General features: G+C 32.2%; 1 protein-coding gene across 1 annotated transcript in view; it reads left to right on the forward strand.

Moving 5' to 3' along the window:
• LOC114342587 (regulator of G-protein signaling 17) overlaps nt 1-26,286 on the forward strand; it is a 224,723-nt gene that overhangs the window by 64,337 nt on the left and 134,100 nt on the right. The window contains exons 3-4 of the mRNA XM_050641366.1: nt 5,858-5,950; nt 19,597-19,658. Coding sequence (XP_050497323.1) covers nt 5,858-5,950; nt 19,597-19,658 — 155 coding nt within the window. The remainder of the gene's footprint in view (nt 1-5,857; nt 5,951-19,596; nt 19,659-26,286) is intronic.

Below are 26,286 nucleotides of genomic sequence, written 5' to 3' on the forward strand. Positions count from 1 at the left end.
ATTCTAAGTATCTGTCTCTGCTCATCACGTTATAAACACAGGAAACTCCTAGGTCCTCATCTAATGACCAGTATAACCTTTCTCTTGGTAATCTGTTATACACCCAATTAGATAATATAATATTGCAAACAAATTTGCATTTCGTTTGGAGATATTGTAAAAGAGTGATATTTTTGCTGTGCGTATAAAATAATTGCCTGGTCACAAATGTATGTAATAATTTCTTCAGTAATTTTTCAAAAATTTGACTTGGTAATAATTTCGTTAGAGTTTCGTTAACGTTTTTCTTCTTCTCTTCAAATGGTATATATTTACTGTTGTGGTAGTAGATTGAAAACCGGTTTTTACCCACTTGGGTTTTAAGAAATTAGCATATTACTTGGATAGTCCACCCAAAACTTCATCAGAAGTTCTTCTATTATCTGGTTTATTATGAGACTTAAGAGAAGTTTCTATAGTTCCGGGAATTTCATTTAATTTGGAACTTCTAGAAAATCATCAAGTTCTTCGGTATCTGTCAGTTCATCAAAATTTGGTGGCAGACACACAAATTAATATTTTCCAGTTGTTCATATTCCTCATTATTAACTTCTTCTAAGGCTTGTTCCAATTTTTAGAAGGTTTTGGAGCCGTAAAATATTGTAGAATCCATAATGATCTGAAACCAAGCAAATACGCGAATTGGACATATTTGTGCCTAACGTCTTCGTTCGAGGACGGTAAAATATAGTGACTGTTAAATACTACCAAATATAAAATAACCGAAGTCCACCCCCGTGGACTTCTAATTTGCGGTATAAAACTTTTAAAATTAATTTTTTTTCTTGATGGAAAAATGTATTTTAATTTGTAACTGCACGTCTTCAGAAACTAATGTTATACAAAGCACTATATAATCACAACTGGTTGTATTTAAAGCGAACTGAAGCCAGTTACCGACGACACTATTTATCTTGATGAGAATAAATGTAACAATTAGCTCAAAACATTTTTAAATTCAACAGAAAGTTTATTTTTATAGGCGTCCTCAAACGAGTACGGTCGGCGTTAATGCATAAAATATCCGAGTGTGGGCGTCTCTGTATATGTCATATCCATTCTAGGCGAAGAGATTTTATGTAAAATTTAATAAAAAAATTTGGTCTTGGTAAAAGGTATATTATTTTAAAAAGCCCTATAGGGCTACAAACATCGAACAAAACGTTTTCGCTCTAAAAAGAGCATCATCAGTGTTGCAAGAACATGGTGAGCCAACCAAAAAATACGAAGGTCAAAGCCTTTCAAAAATGGACTAAAAGTCACATCAAAATGCTAACATAGCAAATTCCAAAGGATGGATATAATTCCTAAGGATACGGCCCTAGGATAACATATGACTCCCACACGTGGTAAGTGGGTCAAAGGTAACAAATTAGGTCATTATGTTACAAGAGGTGACAGGCAACTGTCAGATTTTATGTATCTGACTATATTTTCTCACTTTAATTATTCTTCAAGTTCGGCATTTGTTTTAATTATTCTTTCTCCCTTTCTTGTTACATTGTGGCCCAGTATCGTTCACATTATTTTTCTTTCGAATTTCAGGAGTCTTGCTTCTCAGCAGATTTGAATTCATTCCATATGTTTTTTTGCTTTTCAGAATGCTTTCATCTGATCTCTCTTTTTCTGTTTTCTCTCTCCTTATTGTTACTCCCAAGTAGCTAAAGGTGGATACAGTTTCTACATCATCCTGTCCCGGAAAGACGGTAACAATTCGACCAAGTTCCCATTGCAAAGGATTGCTGATCCTTTTTAATAACTACCAGATCCTCTTGGAAACCGGAGGAGACTGTTTAGTCCACTTGTGTCTTTGTTGAAGATTGTTAATATACTTACTCCAAAAACCAACGTTTCCAGATATCGTTTTGGATGCGTTGTAGTAGGTGCCAACGACTTGATTTGTTAAGATTTAAATGACTTTAATCGGGTTCAGGAATCGGATTATTTAACGACTCGAATATTAAAACATGTTCAGACGTAGGTAGCTGCAAATCATTGGTTCTGAGTCTGAGCTAATGGGACACAAGGGATGAGAAATTAGGATAGCCTTGACTTGTGTTAGAACTGTATAGAATTAGAACTGACTTGGCTAATCCATTTAATACAGGAATTAATAGTCCATTATATTTAACCCTATAAATCGTCGTCATAAACATCAATCAGCCTATCACGTCCACTGCTGGACATAGGCCTCCCTCACTTTTATAGTTTCTGGGCTTCTATTCCATGATTCGTCTTAACCACGGTCCATTTTGTCATCTAGCTAAGTGCCCTGCCCAATTCCACTTAAGCGTCGTGATTCTTTCAATGATGTCTTGAACTCCTGATCTTTGCCTGATTTCTTGGTTTGGTCTGGAAGGTCCAGCATTGCACGTTCCATGGCTCTTTATGTAACTCTGAGATTATTTGCGAATTTTTGCGTCAGTGTTAAAGTCTTTGCTACATAAGTTTGTACCGGGTGTCCCAATAAGAATGGCTCTCGGCCATATCTCAGGAACCGTTTATAGTACAGTTTTGAGAAAAAAATATTTATAACAAAAGTTGCCTCGGGAAAAGCCTGGAAATTATTTTCATAATTGTATGTCCACCGCTAGAGGGCGTAATTGAATATCAAAATATAAAAAATCAAAATTTTACAAAATTTACCTAATGAAAGGGCACTGGAAATCCAATCATCGTATTCTTCATAAAATTGTGCGCATATTTGATTTGACAAGTTTAAGTCCACCTTTGCAAACAAGAGGTTGGAGTGAGTGGGAACCTTCTTATGAAAAAATGGCTGTAAGTCCGGTTTTGCTAAATAGAATTTTGCATACTTGGTCTTGTTAAAAACAGCTCTTTTTCGTCAATGTAAAAGTTATAATTTCGAACCAGCTTACTATGTAATATTACTTACTATGTAATAAACCAGCTAGGAGGCGTTATTAATTTTTTTTTTCAGAAATCTAGTTTTCTTTGGAAAATATTAAATACAAGTATGCATTTTTAATCCTATATTACAAAATTAGACCAAATTAGCAACAAAATAGCGAAAACCGTATGTTGATAGCTTTTTCCTATCTCGAGATATCTTACGAAACGTGTAAATTTAAAAACGTAACTGTTACTGTCACCGGTGAATAAAGTTAAGGAAAAGTAGTGTGCTATGGAAAAAACAAAGGAACATTTTTCAGATATCAACGTATACAGGGTGTCCCGAAAAGATTGGTCATAAATTATACTACAGATTCTGGGGTCAAAAATAGGTTGATTAAACCTCACTTACCTATATACAATAGTGCACACAAAAAAAGTTACAGCCTTTTGAAGTTACAAAATGAAAATCGATTTTTTTTCATATATCGAAAACTCTTAGAGATTTTTTATTGAAAATGGACTTGTGGCAGTTTTATGGCAGCAATATCTTAAAAATAAATTAAAGTGAAATTTGTGCACTCCATAAAAATTTTATGGGGGTTTTGTTCTTTTAAACCCCCCCAAACTTTTGTGTACGTTCCAATTAAATTATTGTTGCGGTACCATTAGTTAAACACAATGTTTTTAAAACTTTTTTGCCTCTTAGTACTTTTTCGAAAAGTCAGTTCTTATCGAGATATTTTGAATATTTGTCGCCATTTGAAGCCACCACATATTTGTATATGGTTAAGTACGATTATAGAGACCTGTTAATAATCTGAAAATTTATTTATAATTTACATTTTTAGGTATATTTTTAAAAAGAAGCTACATCTCGATAAAATGTGGCTTATAAAAAAAATACTAAGAGGCAAAATTTTAAAAACATTGTGTTTAACTAATGGTACCACAATAATAGTTTAATTGGAACATACACAAACATTTGGGGGGTTTCAAGGAACAAAACCCCCATAAAATTTTTACGTAAATATATTGAAAAAGAAGCCGCATCTCGATAAAAACTGGCTTATCGAAAAAATACTAGGACGCAAAAAAGTTTTAGAAACGTTGGGGGGGGGTTATATAAACAAAATCCCCATAAATTTTTAATGGGGTGGACAAATTTCACTCTAATTTTGTTGTAAGATGTTCCTGTCATAAGAATGATACATGTCCATTTTCAATAAAAAAAATCTCTAATAGTTTTCGATATATTGAAAAAAATCGATTTTCATTTTGTAACTTCAAAGGGCTGTAACTTTTTTACGAGCACATTTGTACTAAGGTAAGTTAGGTTTAATCAAACTATTTTTGACCCCAGAATGTGTGGTATAATTTATGACCAATCTTTTCGGGACACCCTGTATAATAGAGCTTTCCAACGCTCTTTCGAACCTCTGTCATATGTGGTACATTAATCGAAATAGCCTAATAAGTAATATGCTAGCTAGTAGGCGCTATTTAATTATTTTCGGAAATCTAGCTTTCTTTGGAGAATATTAAATACAAGTATGCATTTTTAATTCTGTATTACACAATTAGACCAACATAATACCGAAAACCGCATGTCGATACCTTTTTCTATCTCGAGATATCTTAAGAAACGTGTAAATTTTAAACAACTGTTAATGTCACCGGTAAACGAAGTTAAGGAAAAGTAGTGTGCTATGGAAAAAACAAAGAAACATTTTCCAGATGTAAGCGTATATAATTGATTATAACAACAATAAGACAAACAACACTATAAAATCTAACAAAGAAATAAAAACAACTACTTACTTAGTGACGACCTAAATGTTCAAATTGTTGCCCATCATTTTCGATTCAACCATTTACTCTTTCAAGAGTAGATTGAACAGCAGTCTCAATTTCTGCTTTCACAATGCTTTGAAAGGCGTTTCGTATTCTCTAGATTCTAGATCATGTTTTCTCGAGTAGTGGCCTAGCGGCAAAAACAAGGTTTTTAATCCGTCCCCATAAATAAAAGTCTAAAACAGTTAAATACGTTGCTATTCAATCTACATACTCTTGAAAGAGTAAATGCTTGCATCGAAAATGATGGGCAACAATTTGAACATTTAGGCAGTCACTAAGACTAAGTAAGTAGTTGCTTTTATTTCTTTGTTATATTCTATAGTGTTGTTTGTCTTATTGTTGTTTTAATTAATTATATACGTTTACATCTGGAAAATGTTTATTTGTTTCTTCCATAGCACACTACTTTTCCTTAACCTCGTTTACCGGTGACAGTAACAGTTATGTTTAAAATTTACACGTTTCTTAAGATATCTCGAGATCGAAAAAAGGTATCGACATGCGGTTTTCGCTATTCTATTGCTAATTTGGTCTAATTTTAATAAGAAGGTTCCCACTCACCCCCACCTCTTATTTGCAAAGGTAGACTTAAACTTGTGAAATCAAATATGCGCATAATTTTATGAAGAATACGATAATTGAATTTCCAGTGCCCTTTCATTACGTAAATTTTGTAAAATTTTGATTTTTTAATTTTTGATATTCAATTACGCCCTCTACCGGTGGACCTACAATTATAAAAATAATTTCCAGGCTTTTCCCGAGGCAACTTTTGTTATAAATATTTTTTTCTCAAAGCTGTACTATAAACGGTTCCTGAGATATATGGCCGAGAGCCATTCTTATTGGGACACCCAGTACAGGCAAAACACATTTATTATAAACCTTTCGCTTGCCGAATGCTGCCCATGTCAGGCCTATTCGCCTCTGTATTTCATCTGTTTGATTGATCGTCGTATACTTAATGAATTATTTGGACTCATACTAAAAAAAACTATTAAAATTCTATATCTAGCAGCACCCTGTATGTAGGAACCGTAACAGCAAAGTGTAGCAGTTAGCCTCTATCTGTTGTTTTTTATGATTACTAAGTTGCTACTTGTTTCAGCTCTAACCCTGGAGGTAAGGCAAGTGAGGAGAATGGACCCAATATAAATTCCAATAATTCCGATCTGATGGTGAACTGCGAATTAGAACCACCGTGAGTATAGTTTATTTGCTTAATACTTTTATTTTTAGCTGAAATAATTACATTAAAAATAGAACAATATTTATATAGTCTAGGTCAGTGGTCGGCAAACTTAATAGCCAAAGAGCCAAATATGAACATTACATAAATTAAAAAAAAATTGGAAGTCAAATGTGCTTGTTTAGTAAACTTTTATTACACTATATAAGTAGTACACTAAATAAAACTAAATTTCCTACTTAATACATATTTATTAATGCTAACAATGCTCTTTCATCTTCATCATCAAGAGTTCTCATCAGTAAGCACGGGCGCCCATATAAAAAAATTCAGAGGGGAGGGCGGCAGACGGGAAGATGTTGCACATTATATTTTGTATACTTTGGATAACCATATATAGTTTACAGCAACCGAAAAGCTAGAGGGGCCACGGTCCCCCCTGCCCATGGGTATGGGCGCCCATGTCAGTAAGACGACTTCTCAGTTTACTCTTGATAATGTTCATGCTTGAAAAATATTGCTCACATGTAACCTAGAACCCAGAAAGGGAAGAACAGCAAACACGAGCTTTTTCAGCTGATCGTAAGACTTAGGAATACTAGTCCACGTGTTAAAAATGATCATGTCTTCCTTCTCCAGGTCATTCAAAGCAGACCACTTGTGCTGTGAAAGAAGACACATTTTTCTTCACCAATATTTCCAATTAAACACAAAGACGTTCGTATTTAGATCGTCATATCTCCTTGTGTTTTTAAATCCAGCAATGAGACGTAACATCTACCTAGTGTGACCAACTCCAATTCAGCCGAATTCGAGACAAGGCTGAATAAAATACGTGAAATCGGGGACTTTCCATGAAAATCGGGCCATTTTTTTAAATATAGAACTTTATCATCATCATTTTATTGATTATTTAACATTTTTATGTTGACAATTACCCCAAGATCCCGACAGCCAAAATCCCGACAGCCACAATCCCGACGGCCAAAATTCCGACACGCCAGAATTTCGACAGGCCAAAATCCCGACAGGCCAGAATCCCGACAGGTTTGATAAGTTTCTTTTTAACATATAATTACATTTATTTCTTGTTTTTTGTTTATGGTCATCTGTTTTTTATTTTTTGTTACTAAAAAAAAGTATTTACCATTTAATATGAACTAATTTTCTAAATAAAATTTCTAACATAGGTATATACATTAGCACTTCGAGCCAAGCAGGCTCATGGCTTGGTTTACAATCTTCCTCCATTCTTGCTTGTTCTTCGCTTTTTCTTTCCAATTGGTTGCATTGAGATACCTCAGGTCATCATTAACTTCATGGCTCCATCTGGTCCTAGGTCTTCCTTTTCTCTTTTTACCACCTATTGTAGCGCTTAACATGATTTTAGGCATTCTAACTTGGGCCATTCTTTGGACATGTCCTAACCATCTAAGTCCTTGTGATCTTACAACTGCAATTATATTAGGCTCCTTATACAATTCTTCCAACTCCTTGTTTGTTCTTCGTGTCCACTGATTGTTGATCATTTTTCCCCCAAATATCCTTCTAAGTATTTTTCTTTCCCATACTTGTAACATTGATTGCTCGGTTTTTGTCATAGTCCAGGTTTCTGAGGCATACGTAACTATTGGTCGTATCACAGTTTTATACGTTCTTAATTTAGCTGCTTTGGATATATTTTTGCTTCTGAGTATTCTATTGAGTGCATACATGCAACGATTCCCTGACATTAGTCTTTTGTGTATTTCTTCCCGGATATTTGGTCTACTAGAAAATAAGGTCCCTAAATATTCAAATCTCTCTACCTTTTCAAATTTATACATTTTCCCTTCATTCGCTGTTATCATTAAATATTGCCCTTGTTCAAAATTTTTGTCGGTCCATTCCATGTACTTAGTTTTTGTTTCATTTATATAAAGTCCTTTTTCTCGAGCTGCCTTTTCTAGTCGTTCTACTACCTCTTTTAATTGTTCCTTGCTTCTGGATAGAATTACTACATCATCCGCGAATGCCAAACATTTATGTTTTTTGTGATATATGTGTCCTGAGCTGTTAATATTAGCCTCTTTTATTATCATTTCCAATACTACATTAAATAGCAGTGATGACAACGGATCCCCCTGTAGTACTCCTTCATTCACTTCAAAATTTTCTGTTAGTCGGTTATTTACTTTTACTCTATTTTCTGTTTTCGTAAGTGTAAGCTTTATCATTCTTATTATTTTTGGTGAAACTTCTAGATTTTTTAACGCTTTATATATTTCTTTCTTTTTATTCTATCAAACGCTTGCTTAAAATCTATGAAGAGTGCCATTGTTGGTTTATTATATTCATAGCTCTCAGCTTGTATTTCTCTTAAAGTAAAGATGTTGTCTATAGTACTTGAAGTACTTCTCCCTTTTCTAAAGCCACACAGGTATTCACCTATGCTATTGTTAAGACTTCTTGCTAGCTTGTTTTTGATGTGGACTGCTAATATTTTATATATTACATTTAATAGTGCCACACCCCTATAATTTTGACATTCTGCTTTGTCCCCCTTTTTATAAAGAGGACATATCACTGCTTGCTTCCACTCCATTGGTAGTTCTTCCTTTTCCCATATGTTTTTTGGTAATTTGTGTATTTTGTCTGTCAGCTAGCTGCGCTCCTCCATATTTTAACATTTCCGCTGTTATAGAATCACTTCCAGGACATTTATAGTTTTTTAGATTCTTAATAATAATTTCAACTTCATTTAGGGATGGTGCTAGATCTTCCGTACTGTATCTTTGCATATTCATTATTTCGTCTGTGTATCCTTCATTATCGTGATTTATGTGTTCTTCATTTCCATCGTCTGTGCCTTCTTCATTGCGATTATTTGTATACTCCCCGTTTAACAATTCATCAAAATATTGTTTCCATCATTTTAATATTTCTTGGTCATCAAATATCATTTTTCCTTCTTTATCTTTGTAATAAATGGGCTGTGGTTTATATTCTCTTTTTTGATTTTTAATGCCTTGATATACATTTCTAATAAGATTATTTTTGTAATTCTCTTCAATGTCTTTCAACTTATCTTCATAAAATTTTCTCTTTTTATTTCTTAAAATTGCGCTGGTTTTTCTTCTTTGCTCTATGTAAAGTGTTTCCGCTGTTTTTTATTTCAGTCTTAGATTTTCTACTCGTAGCTTGTTCCGTTTCTCTATTTCTAGTTTGCATTCATCGTCGAACCATGCCTTTTGTTGTTTTTTGATTGGCTTGTTAGTATCATCTGCTACGGCTTTTACAGTATTTTTAATTAAGTCCCATGTTTGTTCTACATTGTCATTTTCTGTAACAAGTTCCAGTTTCTTGTTAAGTGTCTAACATGGGTAGTTGAATTAAATTATTTTTTTTTGCCAATATATAGTCCAATAATATAATATATGTATAATCAAATCCTGAATTTAAGTTTACTTTCATATTATAATAGGTATTATCGTGTCACAACCTTCCATTTCAGTAAGTATAGCTTTTATATTATAAAATGAAGTGTTTAAATAATTTTTTCTTTTAAAATACATAATAATTAGTACCCGTACTTATTAGTAAGTAATAATTTTTCAATTTCAATACTCTATAATATGATTTGGTATTGCATTTGAAAAGGAAACAATAAATATTCAAAATGTAGTGGTCGGAATTTTTACTTATGCGAGGATTGTTGCATGTCGGGATTTTGGCTTGTCGGGATTCTGGCATGTCGGGATTCTGACGTGTCGGTGTTTTGGCCGTCGGGATTTTGGCTGTCGGGATTTTGGCTGTCGGGATTTTGAGCGCCACTGGACAATGATACTCAAAGTTCAGAGTTTGAGTTTTCCTAGAATTATGATACCACGATATAAAATGCATGAGTTTTGTATGGGGTTTTAGTTAGTATTACACTCTAGACATTGTCGACTTTTTTTAAGGTATTCAAAATTTCAAAATAGAATTTTACGCAAACTTTGAAAATTCGGATGGGGGGCGTTCAAGTATTACGTAACACAGCTTAGGGGGAGGGAGGTCGATTGTAGCAAAAAATCGGTGTCAAAGAATGTCACATTACATCTACAGATGCATATAATATGAAATATGACACGACGTCCATGGTCGTGGTCCATATGTTTACAAAAAAGTTAAAAAACTCACTGTTTCCATAAACTATAAGCGCTAAAAGAAATTCAAAAAATCCCTATTCTCTTTGCAAAATAAATATAGTGTCACAACACTTGCTTATACATTTGACGCATTATCCGTCAACGTGTTAATGCAAAGACAACGGTGTACTACCAAAAAAGTTTTCAAGTGTTGCTGCTAACTGATATGTAATATGTAATTTTTTTTCAAGCGACTGGCCTGTAACAATTTTGAATTTACGGAGCTGTCATCAGTGCATAAATCAAAAAGTAGCCCCTACAGCTAGTTACTTCTTTTATTTAATTTTATTGGTTTATGATTCAGTTTATTCAAAGGACTGGGATGGGAGACTTACCAGATTCTTTTGAAAGCAATAAATCAATCAAGGTGACTATTTTAAACCAGAAATAAATCCTTTTATGGGTTGGTCACACCTAAATAAACACTTTACTCTATTTTTATTATATTGAACAATGGCACCACTTTACATAAAGGACGCCGTCATTTTTTGTCTTTTGTTAAATAATATTAATTGATCTGTCTGTATACAGTAGTAGAAAAGGTATAGTTATAGTAGGCTTGGAAATCGGCTAGTCTTCTCGAATATCAACAGAACAGAAATTAATATATTTTTTACCAACAAAATACCGTTTATCAAAGGATGCTTTCCATCCAATGTTTAAAAATTTTTAAACAAAATTTTGAAAATCATTGTCTAATTAAAAAAATATGAGTATTAATACTGTGTGTTTTCATCTCTGGCCCTTAGTACTTCTTGGAGCCGGTTCGGTAATGCATTCATGATATTCTGGTTACCCGATTGGGGGACATGAGCTTTCCGAAGGATGTAGTACTCTTGCTCTTACCCATTTTTGAGGTTGTCCCAAATTGTTAAATTTTGTTGTTCAATTGGGTTAAGATCGGGACTGCGTGGCGGCCTGCACTGCATTTCGAGATGACCGCTTCATTGTCAACAACGTGTTGAGCAATAGCTCGTACACGTCTTTTTGTGCTGAAAAATGTTGGTGTATATAAGATGATATAATAGACAAAGAGCCGCTATAGGTGAAATTTCTTAATCATTTTAGGCACGATGGGACCCTATAACTTAAATAGTAGAACCTAAAAGAAAACGTTTGAACACTGTGCCGTCACTTTTCAGTGGCACATGCGTCGACAGTGGCGCATCAAACTTTCCACTTATGGACGGGATAAATAAATTAAAAGTTACCCTCCCTTACTAACAAAATTACATTTTTTTTATTTTTTTAAGTTCTATGTGATTAACACATAGGATTCAGCGTAATTTTAACCCACCACCCCCCTTCCCCCTGCCCCCAGCATCAAAAAGTTCATTTTTCGTTTTTATTTTTTTTTTGTTGGGATGCAATCAATTTTAAAATTTCAAAAAATTCACATGCATAGCTGAGGCATTTATAAAACATGCCTATTTTTTATAGACCCATAGGTAGAGTGTACATAACCTCAAAAAATTAAAAGAGATTTTTTTTTCAAAAAAGCGTATAACTTTTTTTGAGGAATAGCTGCAGGTCTAATTTTTCCTTAATCTTATGTGTTTTATCAAACACTATATTTTTAATTTTTTTCAGATTTTTCCGTAAGGCTCCCCACCTTCAAAAATCCAAAAAACTGTTTTTTGGGGGGTTTTGGGGGATTTTCCCTATTTTATAGACTTCATAATATATCAAATCAATTTTGATTTTATAGGTTATATGTAACTTGAAGTAACTGAGTCCTTTAAAATATTTAAAAATCAGAAAAACACGTTCAAACCCCCCAAAACCCCCTTAAAAAACAGTTCTTTGGATTTTTGAAGATGACCGGCGTTACAGAAAAATCTGAAAAAAATTAGAAATATAGTGTTTGATAAAATACACAAGACTAAGAAAAAATTAGATCTGCAGCTCCAAAAAAAAGTTATATACTTTTTTCCAAAAAAAAATTTAAAATTTTTTTGAGGTTATGTACACTCAACTTACAGATCTATAAAAAAAATAGACGTGTTTTATAAAAGCCTTAACTATGCTTGTGAATTTTTTGAAATTTTAAAATTGATTGCATCCCACCAAAAAAATTAAAATCGAAAAATAAAGTTTTTGATGGTGGGGGCAGGGAGAAGGGGGTGGTTGGATAAAATTACGATGAATCTTATGTCTTAATCACATAGAACTTAAAAAAATGAAAAAAATTAAATTCTGATAATGAGGGAGGGTATTTTTTAATTTATGTATCCCGTCTAGAGATGCATCAAGTCAAACTAGTTTGATTTTACTCAACAAACTTGACTTGACTTGAAAATCAAACTTTTTGTATAAAAAAGTTTGACTTGACTTGATTTCGATATCTTTAGGTTTGACTTGAATTCAAACATGTTCAAACAGTTTGAAAAGTTTGAATATTAGTTCAGGAACCGAAGCTTTTCACCTCGCAATTTTTACAGAATGGATCGATTTGCTTGAAAATTTGAGCATAAATAGTAGATAGTCCAAGGATCAAAATCTATATGATGCCGAAAGGCGCTTTTACTATGGGGGTGGTTGCCACCCCACTTCGGGGGTTGAAATTTTTTATTATATTTTGACAACAAAAGTTGGTAAAAACATTCATTCTAAGCAAAAAATCTTCTATACATTTTTTTGATAAAATTAATAGTTTTCGATTTATTCGCTATCGGAACTGTTAGCTTTATATCGAAAAAATCAATGTTTCTTGATATATACTCATTTACTATTCACTCCATTTTTACCATAGAAAAATGGTTTTAACACCAAGTTCTTTAGAATTAAATAACCTACAATTTCTTATTAAAACATTTTTTAGTATATCTGATGGTAATCTTTCTATTCTGAAAAAAACGGCATCTTTTACCAAACTACAAAAATTCGTTATTCGCTTTTAACTCCAGTTTTTTTAAACTAATCATTCTAAGCCAGTCAAACTTCTAGAATCTATTACTAATACATAAATAAAGAAAACTGAATAAGGCCAATGACTAAAAACACCGCTAACTTACATTATTATCCTTCCAATTTGATTTTTCCTTTTTTTTTTTCAAAAAAATATATTGATTTTTAAACCGTAACTTTTTTATTTTTTATCTTAGAAAGTTTACTAAAAAAGAATTTTGTAGGGGTTTACAAGGTCTATAAGGATTTTGATATTAAATCCTTTTAAAATCCTCAGCCGCAAAAATTGGTGATTTTGAAAGGGTTGGTAAAGGTGGTTTTTGCATGTTATTACAAGTTTTAATTGTTAATAGCTCACTCAATTTTTGCTGTAGGAAAAATGTTTGCAAACCATGTTCTTAGGAATTAAATAAGCTATAATTTCATATTTAAACAATTTTTCGTATCTCTAATGCTAATCTTTCTATTCTGAAGAAAAAGCATTTTTTACCAAACTCCAAAAATTCGTTATTCGCTTTTTAACTCCATTTTTTTTCAAAACTAAACATTATAAGCCGGTCAAACTTTTAGAAGCTATTAATAATATATAAATAAAGAACACCAAATAAGGGCAATGACTAATATTAATTAGGGTGGTGATTAGGGAGTTGCTTCCAATCACTTTTTCACTGAAAAAAAAAATAGAGACTAACATTCTTTTCATTATAAGTCACTTAATTTTTGAGCTAGAGACTTTTTTTAATACTAGAGATAGATATTTGTAAATACTTTAAGTTAGTTTGAACACGTTGTTCTCGAAAAATGCATAGTTTTCCCGTCTTTTGACTTTGAAACTACAATTTTAAGCATTTGACGAAGAAGAGCTAACATAAAATAAAGTATAGCTCGATTACTATTGGTCTTAAAGAAAATAAAAAAAAAACGGTTTTGTTTATTTTTTCAAAAGGTACATTTTTGTTACGCAAAGTTGTTTTGATAAAACGAAAACTTTTTGAGTTATTAGAAGAAAACTGAATAAAAACATTGATTTTTTCGATTTAAAACTAACACTTTCGATAGCGAATAAGTCGGAAATTATTAATTTTATCAAAAAAATGTATAGAACGTTTTTTGCTTAGAATGAATGTTTTTACCAACTTTTGTTATCAAAATATAATAAAAAATTTCAACCCCCGAAGTGGGGTGGCAACCACCCCCATATTTTAAGCTTCATTACTTGGACTATATTACGCAACCTGTTTATTTTCAATTTTAAATGAGACGGCCTACGCCTATATTTGTTAAGTGGCGGATCAAGGGGAGGGGGAGGGGTAGGGGAAATTCCCCCCTCTCCCAACAAGGTCAAAATATTTTTTTTGACAAATTTCAATAAACAGATATGTATTGGCTGATACGATATTTAAACCGCATACAGAAAATAAAACCCAATAAACGCGCCAGTTAGGATAATTATTAAGAAAGCTTAATGCATATTTACACATTAATTTTTTTTAAATTTAAACCTAACATTTGTAGCCTGTATCCGAAAAAAATTTAAATTGTAGATTAATGTAGATATAAAACCATAGAGACCTGGATCCCGCGTACCAAAAAAAAGTTGATTAATAGCAAGCTGAAAATTTGTTAGTAGCTTAACGGTGTCTAGTCAGACAAACTTTGATGTATGGGAACACTGGAACAGAAGAAGTTTCAATTGTGGAAACGGTTAAAAATTTGGAACGTCAGACTACGTAAACGTTCCATGTATTTTGTCGGACGGAACTTCCAATTAATTTGTTACCATTTCATTAAACTCTCATGCAAAAATCAGACTGGTGTTTATCACCAACTGGGCATTTTAATGAGTGGAACACGAAGAACATGTCAAATGACAGGAATCATGTTGGTTAGTAATAGCAGTCTGATTTTTGCATGAGAATTTAATGAAAGGGTAACAAATCAATTGGATGTTCTGACCGACAAAATACATGTGATGTTTTCGTAATCTGACGTTCCAAATTTTTAAACTGTTCCACAATTAAAACTTTCCCTGTTCCAGTGTTTCCGTACATCAAAGTTTGTCCGACTAGACACCGTTAAGCTATTAACAAATTTTCAGGTTGCTATTAATCAACTTTTTTTTGGTACGCGGGATCCAGGTCTAATAACCCTATGGTTAGTTTTGAATTTTAAAGAAATACCAACGAATATACAGCAATACTAACTTTTGTATTGTGGTAGTACATATTTTCGAGTGAACTAGCTTTTTGGTACCACATGTTTTTTTGAACTGGCCCGAAGATAAATAAATGCCTTTTTTTAATAAAAGAAAGTCATAAAAATTCCAAATAATTTTATTTTGAGCTGTTGATTGAAAAACCAAATAGTCTTATTTTATTGTAACCCTTAAGGCATAGGCGTAACATGTCGATTATCAAAACGTTCAATGTGTTTTAAACGTATTAATTTTTTTTAAATCCCGAGAAAACTAATAAGAATTTTAAAAACAATTTAAACGCAGCATGAAAGATTACATTATTTGTGAGGGACGAACATCCCTGAAAACTTCTATAATGTTTATTTTAATAAGTTACGGGGGTGAACATAAAAAGGAAAATTTAGTGTTATTATTAATTGCAAATATTTCATTCAAAAGAAACTTTTTATTTATTCTATGAGACTTTCGGCCCTCGGTAATAACGCAGTCTTTCATTCTGAGTTTAAATTTTTCAAAAATACTTATTAGTTTTCTCAGGATTCGAAAAAAATAAATATCTACATTTAAAAGTTTTAAATTAAAACACATTGAAAATTTTGATTTTTATGTGGCACTCATTGTATTATTAATTTTCTTATCTTAGCTGGCAACTAACATGTCTATCTCGACAAAAAGTATATCTACTAAATAAATTATTTTTCAAACTCTTTCAAACTAGTTTGACAAACAGTTTGAATTTTCAAACCTGTACAATTGACCAGTTTGACTTGACTTGAAATATTTGTCAAAAGGATTAACTTGAGTTTGACTTGAAATTAAGTCAAACTCAAGTCAAGTTCAAATCTTTAAGTCAAACTTGTGCAACTCTAATCCCGTCCGTAAGTGGAAAGTTTGATGCGCCACTGTAGACGCATGTGCCACCGAAAAGTGACGGCACAGTACTAAAACGTTTTCTTTTAGGTTCTACTATTTAAGTTATAGGGTCCCGTCGTGCCTAAAATGATTAGGAAATTTCACCTATAGCGGCTCTTAGTCTATAAGTGAACTACAACTACCATTACAAGAAGACTGGTAGAAAGAAATCTAAGGGGGTTTCCGTCTAGCTCGCGCCCCACAACTGCTCCCACCACACTGTAGAACTAGACTTAGTTTTGCGCGAGAATATGCTGACTGGACCAGGAGCGTCATTTGAAATTTTGATTGGGGGGGGGGGCAAGCATTAAATATACAATATATTATATATGATGTAATGATGAAAATTGATGTATTTTTTGTAAATTTCAGTCATTTTCAGGGTCAGGGGGGCAAATGCCCCCCTGACCCTATCAAATGACGCCTCTGGACTGAACTGGCGAAATGGAGGAACATACTATTCTCAGATGAGGATAGATTAGCTCTAAGAGGTCCAGATACACGTCAGCGTGTCTACAGGCGTCAAAATGAAAGGTTTGCTCCATGTATTATAACCGAAACAGTGACTTACCGAGGTAGATCAATAATGAATTGTGGAGGTATCTCTTACGAACCTCGTACAGATCTTGTTGTGTTCGATAGATGCAGTATGAAAGCTCAAATATACGCGAAAGAAGTTCTACAAGACCATGTCATGCCTATCGCACCGTTCATTGCTGCGTTATCTAACTGCCCCACGAACTACCTCGGCCCATTAATCCCAAGTACCTGCTGCCCCATCGCCGAAAAAGTAGGGGATTAAGTCTTAATGACCAGAAATTCCAAATTTGATTATAGTTGATAGTAAGAATACTTATAAATATTTTCAGTTATTCACTTCAGTTGCAAGTATTACGGTATAGTGTCTGGTTTTGTCAGTTAGTGTTTAACTTTAAATGGCAAATACAACAACTGTATTTAGTCAAAGGGGAGAACTTTTATTAATAATTAATGAATATAAATATTCAAAGGCCCATGTCTCCAAAGTGTACACAAAGGAAGGTGATGAAAATTACGTTATTCTTGAAAAAGCATCGGTGGAGCATATACATGCTCCAGACATCCACGTTGACCAGCTAATTTTTAGTCATTCTACAAAGAGGAAAGCTGTAGAAGATATATAAGACCTTTAAATATTGTCCACAAGGAATTGAGGAAGGAAAATTTCAGCAATTTACCTCTGACGACGAAAGACATTTCTTGCGTTCGAAGAAATATCTATGCTGCAAGACAAAGATCCACACCATCATTGCCCAAGTCACAGGAAGAAGTTCTACAAGTGTTAGTGAACTTAAAAAAACAAATACAGGTGAAAACTTTTTATTATCTACGAAAAATAATTCCGTAATTTTTAGTTGTTTCACAAATCTTTACTTTTTGTGTAATGTAGATTCTTTGTATTTAGATGGAACTTTTCAATACTGTTCTAAATATTTTTGTCAGATGTTTACTATACATGGCTAAAAAAATGGTTTTATGTTCTTCTAGTATTTTGTTTATTACCAAATAAATCACAGCAATCGTACAAAAGTACTTTTTATACATAATAACAATATGTACAGATTTGAATTTAAATTTCAAACCGAAGCGAATAATTTCTGATTTTGAAATAGCAATTCAAAATGCAGCCAAGCTAGTATGGCCCGACATTATTATTTTTTGTTGCAAATTTCATTTAACACAAAATTGGTACCGAAAAATTCAAAATTTAGGTTTGTCCTCGGAATATAAAAATTAAATTGTTATTGGAAAATATTTAAAAATTGTTTTTCGGCATTCCTTATTTAGATCCAAATGATGTTGGTGACTTTTTTTCTGATGAACTTTTTAATATTATGCCAGAAGATGATAGAGTTTTGAAATTTTGTGATTACCTAGTTAATAATTATTTAACGTAAGATTCAACATTTCCACCTTACATGTGAGCTTCAAATTCATCATCTCTTATATTTACTACAAACGCATGTGAATTATTTCACTCGAAATTTAACGAATGTTTTTATAAATCACATCCTGAAATATTTAAATTTACAGACATTTTGTTAAATTTTCAAGCAGAAGTATATGTGAAAATTAGAACTGCACATATATTCGAAAAAAAAAACTTGATAAAACGGCAAAAAGAAAAGTTGATTTTATTGAAAATAGGCTAAATGAATATTACGTTAATCAAAACATTACTAAATTAGACTTCATTAAGCCAGTTTGCAATAATTATGCAGCTAACTTTTAAAATCTAAAATATAGTGTTCACTCTTACTTATTTTAATCACTAATCAGACATTAGAATTAAGCATTGTTATTGTTTAACTGTAGTTTTTGTTATTGTATATTATATATAAGTTAATGTAGATTTATAAATAAACTTTATTCGATTAAATTGTTATAGTTTCATTAGTTAATCATTTAAAATTTTCGCTCATGCTTTGGGAATTGGGTTCCTTTTTGAATACAATAAAGTAAAATAAAAACTATATAATATGTTCACAAAAATATTATCTAAGTACCTAGGTAGCGTGGGGCAATTCGTAGTCGCTTTTAATCCTACTATAAAACTGAACCCATTAAAATCTAAGTAGCGTGGGGGAGTTCGTAGTCGCCCGTTAATTGCCATACCGCAAGATTCACCCGTGAGTACCTTAATGAGGGCAGTCCCGATCTTAACCCGATTAAACACATTTGGGACAACCTGAAAAAACAGGTAAGAGCAAGAGTACCAACCCTACATAATTCGGAGAGCTCAAGACGGCTGCGGCACAATATCCCCATCTGATATCCAGGATATCATGAATGGATTGCTGAACCGGCTCCAAAAAGTCCTGAGGGCCAGAGGCGGCAACATCCATTATTAATACTCACAATTTTTTTCTAATTAGGCAGGCCATGATTTTCAAAATCATGTTTGTTTGAATTTTCTTTGAAGATTTTTAAACATTGGATTTTTGCTAAGCATCCCTTGATAAACGACTTTTCTTTTAATAATTTTATAGTCTTCTTTTCTTCAAATGTAGTTTTCACTGTATCTTTCATAAAATGTGGTCGAAGATTAACAATTCCTGCAAACTGAAAGAAATACAAGGTGGGCGGTTAATTGGGCTGTGAGATAGACGGTATTGAAATTGCCACTTAATCTTTCATTAAAATTTCAAAAACTTGCTGCAACTTGCACGTAACGGTAAATACTAAATTAGAACTGATTAGGTACTCTACATACACTAATATGAAACCGACTTTAATTTATAGAGACACTGTAATATCGAATGTATTATTCTGCTGGAATAAAACGTTTACGCCATAATGATAAGTTGTCGATCATTAAATATTTACAACACTGATTCCTTTCATTGCTATAACTATTAATCAAAAAGGTAAAATTTTATATATTTAGAAACATAAAAGTTTAACAACTTGACCTAAAATACTTCTTTTTACAGTCCTACTTTGGAAGAAGTTCGAAATTGGGGCAGATCTTTCGATAAACTGATGAAAAGTGCAGGTAATTATTGTTTATTCATAATTATGATTTATTTATATTAGTTTTGCTCCTATCTGAGTATGTGGGACCGTTTTTCGTTGGAATTTTACCGCGCTGGACAGGTGAGAAGTGGGATGCAACTTTTAGATCTTCCTCAAACCTCCTTGCTCCAGCAATTCGTTGGGTTGCCAATTTTAGAAACCACGAAGGTATTACCAGATACAAGTGGGTGATAAATTGTTCCCATTGTTTTATTAAAAATAACCCTTTCGTTTATTATTAAACGCTTTTCTTTACTTCAATAGTTTGCACCAAATCTTTGGACGTTAATTTGACTGACTTTTCTTTAATTCAAATGAATGAAAATTTGCATACATATGCATTCGCGGGAACAATACACGAAAAGTCAATAAAACATTTTTATGTTTATTAATTGTTTAAATAAAAAAAAAACGATTTTAATGGAAAATGGTTAAATTCTTTTGTTTTTTACGATGTAGAAACTTGAAACTTTTACGGATTGTAGCTAATGATATGAACTATACATAATTTCACTTTTTACGTTAATTGTTTACGTTATGCTTCATAAATAAACAATAAAGTTTCAAATTTTGAACGCTCATATATTTGTTTATATATAAATCGGCGTTTAATCGTGTCAAATTTCAATAGGATACGAAACAAAACTTTAACCAAAACTTGAATTCAAAAAATTCGTGTTTTTATCGTAGTCTTAGAAAAACCACCGGTAGAGACGTTTTGTGCCACAATTAACATTAGAATTCGTTTTGTCGTATTAATTAATTAAACGCTTTTCTTTAGTTCAATCGTTTGGGTCAAATTTTGGACGTTAATTTGACTGCCTTTTCTTCAATGCAAATGACTAAAAATTTGCAGACATATCCATTCGCGGGAACAATACACGAATAGTCAATAATTTTTTTTTGTTCATTAATTGTTTAAATAAAAACACGATTTTAACGGAAAATGATTAAATTCTCTTGTTTTTTACAATGAAGAAATTTGAAACTTTTACAGATTGTAGCTAATTATATGAACTATACATAATTTCACTTTTTACGTTAATTGTTTACGTTATGCTTCATAAATAAACAAAATGTTTAAATTTTTTTGCCGATTCCGACTACTTTTCATGTTTGTACATAATATGTTTTATACATATTTTAATAAACATGACGATATATTTTAATGTTTGAAAAGTGTAAGAGTAAAAAGTGATGTACTTAACTTTGTTTTTCTCGATATACAGTGTGTTTCATTGGGAAAGTAACATACTTTAACTGTAGAAAGAGGACACTTAGGCGGTCTCAAAAATACCATACTTATTAATAACAAATATACTGGGTGTTTTATCTATTTTGCCATTTTTTATTCGATTCATAACTTTTTAACCACACTGTATATTTATTTTATATTTGACACGCAAATATTATTTAAGGTATACAATAAATTAATTAATTTAAAATTGTAAAAAATCCAAGTCCGGTCTAAAAAATATTGGAAAAATCTTCCAACCCAATAACAACACCCTGTACATTAATTTTTTTTTAAATAGATTTTGCATTTGAAAAGAGAATGAAACACTAAATTTAGTGGTATACTTTGAATTTTCGGTAAAATGATTTTTCGGGTCAAATTTTGAATTTGAATTCTGAAATTATGTGAATTGCTAAAGCTCGAAGTAGAAAAAAAATTGAAATACGACTTACAACTTGTTAAACACACTTTATATTTATTTTATATTTAATACTGAATATTATTTAAGGTGACCAATCAATTAATTTGGTTACAATTATAAAAAATCCAGGGCCGGATTAAAAAATATTGGAAAAATGCTACGACCCAAAAAACACCCTGTACATTAATTTTTTTTAAATGGATTTTGCATTTAAAAAGGGGATAAAAAACAAATTTACTGGTTTACTTCGATTTTTCGGCAAAATGATTTTTCTGGAAAAATTTTGAATTTGAATTCTGAAATTATGTGAATTGCGAGAGCTTGAAGTAAAAAAATTAAAATGTGACTTAACTTTAATTAATACCATTATTTAATCTAAATTGGTAAAATGTTAACAACATTTCAGTGTTTTTTATTATGGTGACAAATATTTCATAACAAATATTCACCTTTAATTAATGGATAAATAACAAAGAGCCCACAAAAAATACATAACTTTAATGAACGAACTATCTTAAAAATTAAAAAAAAAACAGAAAAATTTTTCCAAAAAATAACTTATCAAAACTATAGTAATTGTTCAAAATGGCCACTACCTTGTGGAATACAAAGTCTTGCTCTTTTTGTTATTTTGTCTGACTGACTTCCTAATATCGTCAGGGTTATTCTTCATTTCTTGGAAGGCGCCTCGAATCCTGTCAAGAACTTCTTCCCTACTATTTATTTTCTCTTTATAAACTTTGGATTTTAGATATCCAAACGTTATTTTTCAGCAATTCTTTTTCTGTTTTTTTTTTTATTTTTAAGATAGTTGGTTGATTACAGTTAGGTATGCATTTTTTGTGGACTTTTTATTATTTATTCATTAGTTAAAGAACTAGTCAAATAATTCATGTTATGAATTATTTGACGAGTGGATATACAGGGTGTCCAGAAACTCTACCGACAAACGAAGACAGGACTGAAGGACAGGACTTACATGAAGTCAGGTAATTTCAAGACAATTTAACCAAATTCACCTAGTCCGAAAATGCTTCCTAAAGGAGCTAGAGCTCTTTGAAAAGGGCGTCTTGTAGTTAGTTTTTCTTAAATACCTCCAGAACGCTTCTAGTTAGAACAACAAAAATTGGTACGTATATTTATCTTCCAGAGATAAATCGATTCCATCTATTGCAAATTTATAGTACCGGTCATAGGCGTCCGTTTTGGGTTGGGTAACGGTTATTTTATCGTATAACTTTTTTGTGTTTAAATTTTAAGCATTTTTGACTTTAGATTATTAAATTGTGGGGTATGCTAGTACTAAAAGGTACTCTTGATTTAAGTCGGTAGGACACACCGTTTTCTAGAAAAATCGATTTGAAAATTTTTCGTCTCTTGAATTTGAAAAAAAATTGAAAAAAAAAATAAAAAAAGGTGTATTTTACCAACTTAAAGCAAGAGTAACCTTTACTACTAGAATACCTCATAATTTAATAATCTACTGTCAAAAATGCTTAAAAATTAAGGACAAAAAAGTTATGCGATAAAATAACCGTTGACCTACGCAAAACCGACGCATATGACCGATATTAGAAATTCGCAATTATTGAAATCGATTCATCTCTGGAATGTAATTAAAACGAACAAGTTTTCGTTTTTCTAAATAGTTTTTTTTTTAATATTTTTTTGAAATTTTTTTTTGAAATTTAAAAAACGAAAAATTTTCAAATTGATTTTTCTAGAAAACAGTGTATCCTATCGACTTAAAACAAGAGTACCTTTTAGTACAAGAATACCTCACAATTTACTAATCCAGAGTCCAAAATGCTTAAAAGTTAAAGACAAAAAAGTTATGCGATAAAGTAACCGTTGCCCTACCCAAAACGGACGCCTATGACAGGTACTAGAAAATTGCAATAGATGTAATAGATTTATCTCTGGAAGATAAATACGCATACCAATTTTTGTTTTTCTAAATAGAAGCGTTCCGGAGGTATTTAAGAAAAACTAATTACCAGACGCCACCTTCAAACAGCTCTAGCTCCCTTAGGAAGCGTTTTCGGACTAAGTGAATTGGGTTAAATTATCTTAAAATTATCTGAAGAATCTGCTTTATTCGTTTGTCGGTAAAGTTTCTGGCAACCCTGTATATAACGGGCCAAGTGACAAAATATCAATATTTCTGTTTTGTTCCATTATAATGGTATATGCAACAATGCCGTTAACCTGTATTATGGGCCAAGTGACAGTTGCATTGGAAACAGCTCTAAATAAATTCAACAGATAGCGTCCGCCGTTAAGTATAGTGTTTATTTTCCTGATAAAAACTCATTTTTCTCGATTGCCAATTTTTGTCACTTGGCCCATTATATATCTCCACTCTTCATTTGTCGCCATAACAAAAAAATACTAAAATGTTAACATTTTACCAATTTAGATTAAATAATGGTAATAAGGGCAGATCAACAACAGACGCAATTTTCATTATAAGGCAGTCGATGGAAAAATACTGGAGTAAAGAAACAAACGCTCATATGGTATTCATTGATCTTGAGAAAGCATATGATAGAGTTCCTCGAGAGATTCTGTGGTGGCACTCAATAAGAAAGGAGTCCCTGGTGCATATGGAAAGATTGTGAGGGATATGTATGAGGGAGTAACGACTAGTGTTAGGACAGGTGTGGGAGAGACTGATAAATTTCATGTGAAAGTAGGATTGCACCAAGGCTCGATGCTTGGTCCGTAATTACTCTCATTAGTTTTGAACCAGATAATAGCAAAACTAGATACAGGGTAACATTCCATGGTGCTTATTGTATGCTGATGATGTCGTGTTAGTAGGAAACTGGAACAGTGCACACGAGCTCTGGAGGAAAAAGGTTTAAAACTTAGTAGGACAAAGACAGAGAATTTGGAATGTTCATTTAAAGATGGAGTTACTACAAATAAAATGGTATATTTGGATAGTGAACTGATTGCAAAAAGCAATAGTTTTAAGTACCTGGGATCGGTATTACAGAGTAATGGAGAAATAGATGGAGATGAATGCAGTAGAATTAGGGCTGGATGGATGAAGTGGAAGGAAACGAGTAGTGTGTTACGTGGGGGGAGACGATTAGGCAGGACATGTTGCTAAAGGGGATTAATATTGATATGATACAGGATAGAATTGTGTGGAGAAATGCAATTAGGGAAGCCGACCCCGCATAGGGATAAGGCAAAGAGAATGATGATGATGAATGGTATTAATTAAAATTAAGTCACATTTTAATTTTTTTTTACTTCGAGCTCTCGCAATTCACATAATTTCAGAATTCAAATTCCAAATTTTACCCGAAAAATTATTTTGCCGAAAATTCAAAGTACCTATACCACTAAATTTGGTTTTTCATTCTCTTTTCAAATGCAAAATCCATTAAAAAAAATTAATGCACAGGGTGTTTTTTGGGTCGGAACATTTTTCCAATATTTTTTAATCCGGCCCTGGATTTTTTATAACTGTAAATAAATTAAATGATTGGATACCTTAAAAAAATATCCGGTGTTAAATATAAAATAAATATACAGTGTGGTTAACAAGTTGTAAGTGGTATTTCAATTTTTTTCTACTTCGAGCTTTCGCAATTCACATAATCTCAGAATTCAAATTCAAAATTTGACCAGAAAAATCATTTTGCCGAAAATTCAAAGTATACCACTAAATTTAGTTTTTCATTCTCTTTTCAAATGCAAAATCTATGTTAAAAAAATTTAATGTACAGGGTGTTGTTTTTGGGTCGGAACATTTTTCCAATATTTTTTAGTCCGGACCTGGACTTTTTACAATATTAAATAAATTAATTGATTGTACACCTTAAATAATATTTGAGTGCCAAATATAAAATAAATATACAGTGTGGTTAAAAAGTTATGGACCAAATAAGAAAATGGCAAAATAGGTAAAACACCCAGTATCTTTGTTATTAATGAAGTAAGACCCATTAAGTATGGTATTTTTGAGACCGCCTATGTGTCCTCTTTATACAGTTAACGTATGTTACTTTCCCAATGAAACACCCTGTATATTTGGATTTCATCAGTGTTCTTAGGCTTCCCATCTTTTATTTCCCTTTGCTAATCTAGGATTCAGTTTTCATTCCTCTTGACCTTTCTCTTCTATAATAAACCCAAAAACGTAAAAGGGACCACTCTCTCGAAATGATATTTCCTTGATTCATTAGATACGAAAGTAAACTGTCCCTCTTCTTTTAGCTCTGTATTTCCGAGTAACAGCTCCTTTTCTAATCTTTTTAAAACATCTCTTACTTCTTTTCTACTTTTCTTTAGAACAGTAAGATCATCAGCGAAGTCCAGACATTGATGTTCATTGTTGGAGATGGTTCCAGTCATTTTAACTCAGCTATTTCTGATTATTGTCTCGAATACCAAATTATAAAGCACAGTGGATAACGGATCTCCTTGTCTAAGATCTTTGTTCACTTCGAATTCGTCGGATGAGAATCCTCTCCATACTACATCATTTCCAGAGCCTATTTTACTTCAAATTGGGCACGAGGCACTACACAATTTTCGGGCCCCTAAAAAAATTTAATAGAAATAATATTAATAACTTTTTTAAATGTTATAGTTGCACCAGAAATTTAAAATGTATTAACAATAAATAAAATTTATATTTAAACAATTCAACATGGTTTAATTGTATAAAGTGCTAAAACTACCATGGAATTTCTCTGCTATGTCTTCTTCTTCGTCTAGCCATTACGTCCACATCTGAACATAAGCCTCTTCAAGTCTTCCTTTCCATTGTTTTTTGTTGTACGCTACTTGTAGCCAATTTTTCCCGGCAGTTCGTTTCAGATCATCTGTCCATCTCATAGGAGGTCTGCCTCTGGGTCTTTTGTGTTCGTATGGTCTCCAGGTTAGAATTGTTCTGTGCCATTTGTTAAGATCGCTCCTAGCTTCATGTCC

This window comes from Diabrotica virgifera, chromosome 10, assembly GCF_917563875.1.
Source record: "Diabrotica virgifera virgifera chromosome 10, PGI_DIABVI_V3a".
Taxonomy (NCBI): domain Eukaryota; kingdom Metazoa; phylum Arthropoda; class Insecta; order Coleoptera; family Chrysomelidae; genus Diabrotica; species Diabrotica virgifera.